The sequence below is a fragment of the Sinocyclocheilus rhinocerous genome, unplaced genomic scaffold, assembly GCF_001515625.1.
Source record: "Sinocyclocheilus rhinocerous isolate Xijiao unplaced genomic scaffold, SAMN03320098_v1.1 scaffold1066, whole genome shotgun sequence".
In the NCBI taxonomy this organism is placed as follows: domain Eukaryota; kingdom Metazoa; phylum Chordata; class Actinopteri; order Cypriniformes; family Cyprinidae; genus Sinocyclocheilus; species Sinocyclocheilus rhinocerous.
This window is the reverse complement of record NW_015629516.1, coordinates 435940-445517: the sequence shown is the minus strand read 5'-3', so window position 1 is coordinate 445517 and position 9578 is coordinate 435940. Positions and strand designations below refer to the sequence as shown.

The 9578-nt window shown below is 35.2% G+C and overlaps 2 protein-coding genes across 8 annotated transcripts in view; both read left to right on the top strand.

Annotated features, from left to right (window-relative positions):
• Positions 1-1724, top strand: part of LOC107739052 (zinc metalloproteinase-disintegrin-like crotastatin) — a 16429-nt gene extending 14705 nt beyond the window's left edge. For both annotated transcript variants that reach the window (XM_016551022.1, XM_016551023.1), the window contains 3 exons: positions 273-320; positions 1065-1139; positions 1328-1724. In XM_016551022.1, the coding sequence (XP_016406508.1) occupies positions 273-320; positions 1065-1139; positions 1328-1384 (180 nt within the window). In that variant the 3' untranslated portion in view covers positions 1385-1724. The remainder of the gene's footprint in view (positions 1-272; positions 321-1064; positions 1140-1327) is intronic.
• A 4277-nt stretch (positions 1725-6001) lies between these two features.
• The window catches only part of LOC107739054 (exocyst complex component 6), a 63803-nt gene continuing 60226 nt past the window's right edge, over positions 6002-9578 (top strand). For all 6 annotated transcript variants that reach the window (XM_016551029.1, XM_016551025.1, XM_016551028.1 and 3 more), the window contains exon 1: positions 6002-6179. In XM_016551029.1, coding sequence (XP_016406515.1) covers positions 6082-6179 — 98 coding nt within the window. In that variant the 5' untranslated portion in view covers positions 6002-6081. The remainder of the gene's footprint in view (positions 6180-9578) is intronic.

The window sequence follows — 9578 nt, the reverse complement described above, 5'->3', positions numbered from 1 at the left end:
ATTTTTTTTTTTTTTTTTTCCATTTTTATATATATTATTGTTAAAAATCTATTAAACACATTTGTCCAAAATGTATTTTAAGATTGGAATCCACACTGTTTACATATCATATATTTAAAAATATGTTCTGGCCAGAATTTTTTTTTTCATGCAATATGGGAATCTCCAAAAAGTAAAACAAAAACATGCATTATAAATGAGAACTAAGCAGTCTTTTTTACCGCACTGTAGGAAAATTAAAAAATTAATTTGTTCTCATATTCTGCTTGCAGCCTCCAAAAAAGTTGCCATCACAATCGCAGCAGACCATAGTTAAACAGGTAAGATAGCAGAAACTACTACTGATAGCAGAAATGTTTGTATTTAAAAAAAATAAAATTTATGATATTTAAAATATTTTACCGAATAATACAAATTCTGACTTTTTTTTCTCACCCTTGTCATTTTAAACATGTTTGACTTTGTCTTCTTTTGAACATAAAAGGAGACTGAATGTTTCTGCTGCTGTTCTGCACAATATGGGAATCTCCAAAAAGTAAAACAAAAACATGCATTATAAATGTATCATAAAAGTAATACAAAACAGTAGTATATTTAAAAAAAATAAATAAATAGTGCTTATTACAGTAAACATATGCTATTTCCAAACTATTGAAATCAGGGCTGTAATGCTTGAGTGATTTTACTTAAGTATTATTGTAGGGAATTTGTAATTTGTTATTTGCACTCAAGTAATATTGAAACTGAATACTTGTAGTCCTGTTCAATTTACATTTTCAAAGAAAGAGAATACTACTTTTTAATTTTTTTATTTTAATCATCCAAATCATTAGTTGAGTCATCTGTGGCTTCCTGTTGATTACCACCGAAAATGATTTTCACTCATCCCCTAGTTTGTAAAAGCTTGTATCTTTGGTTTGATACTGTGACTTAAATAGACACAGTATCCAACCTATTTCAGTAGGATATAATTTTTGGACAGAGCTGATAACATGTGTAAGTAATTTCATTGTGCTTGTGCACTTGTTAATACATTCTCTCAGCTTGAGTCTGTGTAATTGTAGGGAATCAAGCCGACTCCACCTCCTGTTCCTCCAGTCAAACCATCTTTAGCAACAGGATCCTGGAGTACAGATCAAGTTAGTTACTTGCATTTACTCTTATAGTGATTATATTATTATGTATGCTTACATATAACACAGTTTATCTTGTAATGTTAATGTGCTGCTTCATATGAGCAGTCCAAATGCTTCCATATCAATACAGCTACACTATAAGAAATCCTACGTTCACCTTTTTGGTAAACTGTAGACTTTTCACATTGCAGGTCACAGGAGATAGAGTGAAGGTTGTGTTAAGACCACCCACCATTCCAAGAAGATGACCAGATGTGAAATCATCATGTGACTCATTTAAACAAATTACAGTCCTTCTTGTTCACTTGTATTGTGTGGGAGTGGCTCAATCACAAAGTGCTTTTTAAACAATGCTTTAACACACACACACACACATACACACACACTGTCGTGCTTGGCCTCACGTAAGAGCTGGTTTTTGTCTTTTAAATTAGTGTATATATAATATATTGTATATGTAAAACATTTGAACGTGTGGTTGGAAAATAATCAACAGGCCAAAATGCTTTATACTGTAATAATTTAATTTAACATTATTGTGGTGATGTGAATGTATTTCATTCTAAATAAAAGTTGTTGTTTAAACATTTTTAATTTTCTGACCTGCCTTAATTTTTAAACGACTAATTGCAAATGGAATCATTAGCAATCTAATGTCACATACAGAATATTAGTAATAAATGAATCTCATAAAATAAAGATGTCAATTATATTTCAGCATCATTTATGAATAATGTCAGTTTGCTGAATTGGACGTTTGACTAAACACTGCGAAAACTGATTTTACAACGTTGTAAATAAAACTATTTCAGCCTTTCTATGGAATCTGAAACTTGCAATTTTAATTATTTGTAAAGTTTACTAGCAATTTCACATTAGGCATTATTGTCAAATATTAATCAGTAAATGGCCCTTTAGTTATAAGTTAAAAAGGAAAGCTTTAAGTAGTTCTTTTAAAGTATTTTTAGTTAAATATTATTATAGTGATGATAATTACATCTAATTAATATTTACTAACAAATGCTTTTTAATAAACTATGAATATTATGATTTGAGGAGAGAGAAAATCAGGCTACACTGTATGGTTAAACTCAACCTAGGTACTAAAGCAAAGCCAGAAATGTTTCACTGGTTTGCTGATCCGGCAACCTATAAGTTTCATAACTTGGTTAATCAGACAAAACTTTGAATTAATGGTGTTCAGTTTTAAAAATGGTTCAAAATCTGGAGAAACACATGTTCCATCCCCCTGTAGTTACAAACTGATTTAGTAAATATTTAAAGGTGACATATCATGAAAATCGGACTTTTCCAGGTTTTAAGTGCTATAATCAGGTCCCCGGTGCATCTACCAACCAAGGAAACGTGAAAAAGATTAACCCAGTAACTTTGTTTAGGTAAGCCTTTTTCTGCAAGTGTCTGAGAAAACGAGCGAGTCTGATTTCGCTCCCATGGTGACGTGGCAAAGGGATCTCATTATAATATTACCGCCCCTTAATCTGTAAGTTTACACCCACAGCGCCGATATTGTGTTTTCGCAAGCGACAATGGTGTACCAGCTCAGGTATTTTGAGCTGAAACTTCACAGACACATTCTGGGGACACCAGACTTATATTACATATTGTAAAAAGGGTCATAATATGTCTCCTTTAAATTTAACATCTTTTTTGGCAATGTCTTTTCCACAAAAAGTGTGATTAATAAACAGTTAAAAAGGCGGAAAAAAGAACACAGTTTGCACCCATAATGCCCTCACACCCTGCTCCACAACTCCTGAGCAGCCCAGATTAAATTGCACTTGTCTGATCCTGTATTTAGTTCTAAATTTTCCCAAAGCTTTATGACAGGCCATACGCTAACTCACCTTTTCAATATATGCCTCAATGACTCATTGTGATTCACAGGTGCAGCTGTTTAATTATCCTGTGGGTGAGGATGGAAATACATCCTGGGCTCTTGTGAGAGGATAAAGTGATACACTGCTCTATATGCTCGTCTTGATATTGTGGTTAGATACCTGACATCTGAGTAAAAGAAAATTTTTTGAAGTTCATAAAACAGAAGCGTACAATATTCTAAGAAAAAACTGGTGTAAAACAACACTGGTGACATCACAGCCCTGTCCTCATACATGTTAGAAGTCATGTGATTCAGTTGTTGTCTAACACAAGATTTCACTATGGAAAGTGACTCAAATCTTTTTTGTTTGTTCTGCTTCTATGAAAAAACGGTAACACTTTACTCGAAGGGGTGTGCATAAGACTGACATGACACCTTCATAATCATGACATGACACATGTCATGAATATGAAGGAGGTTTTATGCATGTTTATGACAACTGTCATTAAGTGTCATTCGCTCAGTTATGTCATTTTTAATGCAAATATGACATTATTTGACCTAACCCTAACCTAACCCTACCTCTACCTTACCCCCAACCATAGCCCATAACAAAGACATCTCAAACAATGTCATATTTGCATTAAAAATTACATAACTGAGCGAATGACACTTAATGACAGTTGTCATAAACATGCATAAAAAACCTTCATATTCATGACATGTGTCATGTCATGATTATGTAGGTGTCATGTCATGATTATGAAGGTGTCATGTCAGTCTTATGCACACCCCTTCAAGTAAAGTGTAACCGAAAAAACTTTTGCATTTGAACCTTCTATTCATCAAGGATCCTGAAAAAAACATGTGTCCTGGATTCCACAAAAATATTAAGCATCACAGTTTTTTTTTTAAAATTATTGCTAATAATAAGAAATACTTCTTGAGCAGCAAATCAGCATATTAGAATGATTTCTGAAGGATCATGTGACACTGAAGACTGGAGTAATGATGCTGAAAATTCAGCTTGGCATCCACAGCATTCACAGGATTTAAATAGATTTAAATAGAAAACAGTTATTTTAAATTGTAATAATATTTCACAGTATTACTGTTTTTCAAAAAGAAAAGAGGTTGCAAACTGATAATGAAAACAAGACAAAACAGGTCAGTTAAATATGTTGCTTCTAAAGACAAGATACACATAAAAGCAAACGCAAATTATTTAAATTTTTTTTGTGAAAAACAAAAAAAACAAAAACGTTCATCTCGTTGTTTCCTGTAAGTTAGGTCACAACCTCTTCTTGTTTTGAAACAGAGAGGAAACGGCTTATCTATGCTTGGTAACAACGGTTCATCAGTTTGCAAACAGAACAGCGTTTTGTAATCTGTGTAATTTGTAAGATAATTCCTCTTACATGTAATCAAACAGTTGATGTTATGGCGTAAATATTTTTTTTCTCTGTTGAGTTCTTCTTTTGTTCACTTTTTCAATTTTTCATGAGCAGTGTCCAAGTGCAAATATGTTATATGATTTGAGGTTATTCTTACAAATTATTCGTATAAATGAACTTATCATAAACGCGTGTAAAGCATTTTTACAATATCACACTTTTTTCTGAGTCTTTTATAGTGGACTCGGGTACCATAAAATTTAGATCCTGGTCCAATAGTGTGATAAATCTCGAAACACAATTGGGAAATATTTAACAGGACAGCACTTAAGTCTGTTTTGTTGGATTCAAAGTGCTAGAGATCACAAGGTCTGTCCCTTAGTTGCAGTTTTCTGCTGACTGTAGTATGTGCATGTCCTGCTGGAAGCACGATTCTCCCAGTCTAACACAGACTAACAGACATGTACAACAGCAGCAGCAGCAGTCTCAAGATTCCCACAAGTCCCCAAGAAGAGGACAAAGGAGAAGGAAAGGTTTATGGGAATGTTTTAGCAGAGCTGGAGTCAGTAGACCTGCCCCTAGGAACGACCTTAAGGTAGAGTGACTGTTACGTGTTCTAAAATAACTGTGTTTTTGATGGATGCTTTAACCATGTGTGTTATTTCCCCACAATTATAGGTATACAGTATGACAGGCCTATTTTTTTAATATCAGGCCTATTTGGAATGCAAATAGAAAATGTTTCAAAGCAGTATTATATTCATAATATAATAAATACAATTGTATAAATTAAAATGGTGTAATTAGGTCAAAAACATTACACAAATAAAATAAAATAAATATCTGTATTTCAAAATATTTTAAACATTTTCTAATTATTTTCACAAACTGTGAATATACTGTATACAATTAAGTAATTACAAAAAGAAAATATGAGTAACAAAAATGATTCCATATGTTTACAGGTAGTGTATATACAGGCATATGAATAAATACATATTTAATAGCCCATATTTTAATTGAAGATATGTCATAATAGCAATACTGTGAATTCAAATGGAATGTTTTCACTCAATATCTGGGTTTTAATGAATATTGAAGATGTCTAAAATGCACATCTAACTCATGGAATTACTGAATAATAACCCCATGAATTACAGTAAGCATTAAATAATAATAATAATAATAATAATAAAACTAGTAACAACACGTCACTCTGGGCCTTCTGTGTCAATTCTTTTTTATCCCAGAGCTCTTATTTTAATTTTTCACTTCAGAATAAAATCAATATTTAAATCTAAAAACATGAATAATGTGCCCACAAATTCCTAATTAACAAACAGACACAAAAAACAGACACAGAATTACGTAATTTTACATAAAACTACATAAACCTTGGTCTGACTCAATTTTACAACTGTTGATATTCAGATAATAATACAAAACAGCCATTCATCAAATGTGTGAGATTTCTTCCCATCTAAGGTCAAGAGAAAAGACCCTTGCGCACTCTCCTATAATATTCGACTTATTTTAGCTCTGCATAGTCACTACTAGCTCACTGACAAGAGTCCCAAAACAGTGACCTTTATACCTGACCTGCAAACCCCGCGAGCTGCCGGACTGCTGCAGCGACACCTATCGGTGGACTCGAGTTACTGCATCTCCGTCGGCATTGTCACAAGCGAGCACTGTGACGATTAGAGCCAACATGGCGGAGAGCGAGAGCTTGGAGACTATCACCGAACATGAGCGAATATTACAAGAGATCGAGAGCACGGACACGGCGTGCGTGGGGCCGACGCTACGGTGAGAGATGAGCATCATCTGCTCTTATTTACCCTTCAGATGGTGATGTGATGTTTTCTCATGTCCGATGGATGGAAAGCAGGCCTTTATTGTTTGCTAAAGATGCAGCTCATTGCTGACAAGTCTATCAAATAAAGTGCTGCTCGAGTCGATGTGAATGGGTGTTTTTCCATATGAATTCTTTGAATGATCGCTGATCTCAATGACACAGGCTGCTGATCGCTGTTTTCCTGATATTCATCGAGTACGACTGGGGGATGTTATGTGTGGATTATCTGTAATAATTTGCTAAGCATCTGTCTGCCTGTCTTAATAAAATAAGATGCAAAGCAGCAGATGCCCAGTGACGGTCTCACTGCGTTATGAATATGATGGAGCTGTCGACAGGTGGAAAGCTCCGAGCTAAATAGCTTTAGTTTTGTCAAATGGACGCCTCTGTCAGGTTCAGTTCTTCTGTATACAGTTCATTTCCTTTTCCCAACACATTTCAGCTGCGGAAGAATGAAAGCTGACAAAATATGAGTGGGTGTGGCGTTAGTAAATGAGTCTGGGTTGAGCTGGACATTAATATTCCGCTCTGAGCTCAGGTTGATCTCCTCATGTGATCTGTGTTTGAGTAATTTCAGTAGAAATCATGACGGCACTCACAATTTGATGATTTCAGCACAGTTGCATTTCATTATGTGTTTCATATTTCAGTAGAAATCATGATTTCATGATGAAGCTTTTTATTCCAGTAAAGATTTGCTATCTTTAGCTTTATTATTTCTGACTAAATCATGATTTCGTTAGCACTCGGCCATGTCCTGGCACAAGATCTTTCGCAGTATGATTTCTGATAAAATCATTATTTTGATAGCGCTCATCTGCGTCCGGTCATAAGATCTTTGGCTTCATGATTTCTGATCAAATCATAATTTTGGTAGCACTTAACCATGTCCCGTTATGAGGTCTCTGGCTTTATAGTTTCTGATCAAATTCATGATTTCGGTAGTGCTTATTAGCTGTGTCCAGTCATGAGATTTTTTCTTCATGATTTCTGATCAAATAATCATTTTGGTATAGTGTTCAGCTACGTCCAACCAGGAGATTTTTGGCTATAAGCTTCAGTAGCGCTCAGCTACATGCTATGCATGACATCTTTGGTTTTATGATTTCTGGTGAAATTATGATTTTGGTAGCACTCAGCTGTGTCCCATAATGAGATCTTTGGCTTCATGATTTTGAATAAAATCATGACTTCTGTAGCACTCAGCCCCATCCTGTGATGAGATCTTTGGCTTTATGATTTCTGGTCAAATCATGATTTTGGTAGCGTTCAGTTGGGTCCCATCATGACATCTTTGACTTAATGATTTCTGAGAAAGTCAGGATTTCAGTAGCACTCAGCTGTGTCCCATAATTAGATCTTTGGCTTTATGTTTTCTGATGAAGTCATGATTTTGGTAGCGCTCAGCCGCACCCCGTCATGACATATTTGGCTTCATAATTTCTGATAAAATCATGCTCATGTTTCTTATGAATGTTTTCAGTAGCACTCAACTGTGTCATGACATCTATGGCTTCATGGTTTCTGATCGGTTCATGATTTCCCATCCTGATGTCTTTGGCTTTATGATTTCTGACAAAATAATGATTTCAGTAGCGCCCAGCTGCATCCCATCATGATATCTTTGGCTTAATTTTTTCATTTTATTAGAATTTGTGATTTTGTGAATCATGGTCTCAGTAGAGCTCAGCTGCATTCATTGTAAGGTGTTTGGCTTGATTATTACAGTAGAAATCATGATTTCAGCAGAACTCAACTCAAGTTGATGTCTCATCTGAATCTTAATATAATTGTAAATATTGGAAGAAATCTGTTAACTGTTAAAATACTAGTTGTCCTGCAGGCTATAACCTAAACCTCTAGAAGCCATGATTCACTTTGTCTTTTGTTGTGATTAAAATGTTTGAAAATGTCTTTACTGTTATGCAACAGAAGTTCTAGATGACTCGTTTTACACAGTTCATCTGTTGATATTGAACTAGTGAGCGATTCATTCATTTGGACATGAACCAAACCAGCTGTTGATAAAGTCCCAGCAAGCAGGTCTTCAGGAATCCGTGTATCATTCGATCATTCGTTTTTTGATTTAATATTGAAAGTAGAAAAATTAGAAAACGGCTCCTTTTTCGTTTTTTCGTTTTTTTTCCAAAAAACGAGAAACGAGAATTCAGCTTAAATTTTCGTTTTTTGTTCATGGGTGGAAAAATGAATAAACAGCTTGAATATTCGATTTCTACACGTGGGCGGGAATTAAACGCCCCTTTCTGCTGATTGGTCAGCCGAAGATCAAACCGTGCCGTCATCAGTTCTTCCGCCATTTTTCTACTTTCAATATTAAATCAAAAAACGAATGATCGAATGATACACGGATTTTCAGGACATGCAAATTTCAATATTCCAGTGCATGCAACACGTCCTGAGGCCACATGTTCTGTGCTGACTGTCACGCTGATTGTTACAGATATGACAGCTTTTCTCATTCCACAGATTTCAGATATGCTACCTGAAAGCACGCACGTGATGGAGATTTACCGCTGATTACAGAACCGGCTTTACTGATAAGATGCGCGTTAAATATTGCATGCGATTTATCGTGCAGCCCTACTACCTAGCACACATGCCATGTTGTTTACATACAGTAATGGCAGCAAGTCTTTGAAGGAAAGGCTCACCTGCTTTTTACATTTATACCTTGTAAGCTCAAAGGGGTGCAGGGAAAGTGCTTTATCATGCAGTCTGCTTTTCCATTTGGGTTGCAGTATTAATAACTTAAGGGATTTTGATGCAACGCAACCTTTGGTGATTTTCCCAGGACACTTTTGATTTGGCTGACTGAATCAGAATCATATTAGATTTAAATTAAACGTACATTATTTTTAATTTCATGACTCTAAAATGGTGTGCCCATCAAGTAAAAAGTAACATAAAAACATTTTATAACATAGTGTGCATAACCATTTCTTAAAGAGGTCATATGATGCGATTTCAATTTTTCCTTTCTCTTTGAAGTGTTACAAGCTCTTGGTGCATAAAGAAGATCTGTAAAGTTGCAAAGACTAAAGTCTCAAATCCAAAGAGATATTCTTTATAAAAGTTAAGAGTCAACCACGCCTACCTAGAACGGCTCGTTCTAACACGCCCCCACATACCTACGTCACGATGTGGGAAGATTTGCATAACACAGCCCAAATGTTCACGCAAAGAAAGAAAACTTTTATTCTCGCTGTTGCCACCGCGGCCATGTTGTGGAGACGCTGTGTGTTTTGTTGTGAAAGCGAAACTACTTTGTTTGGCCTTCCAAAACAGGACGATATCCGCTTCGTCATGCGTAGAGCTGCTCCGTGCTGGTT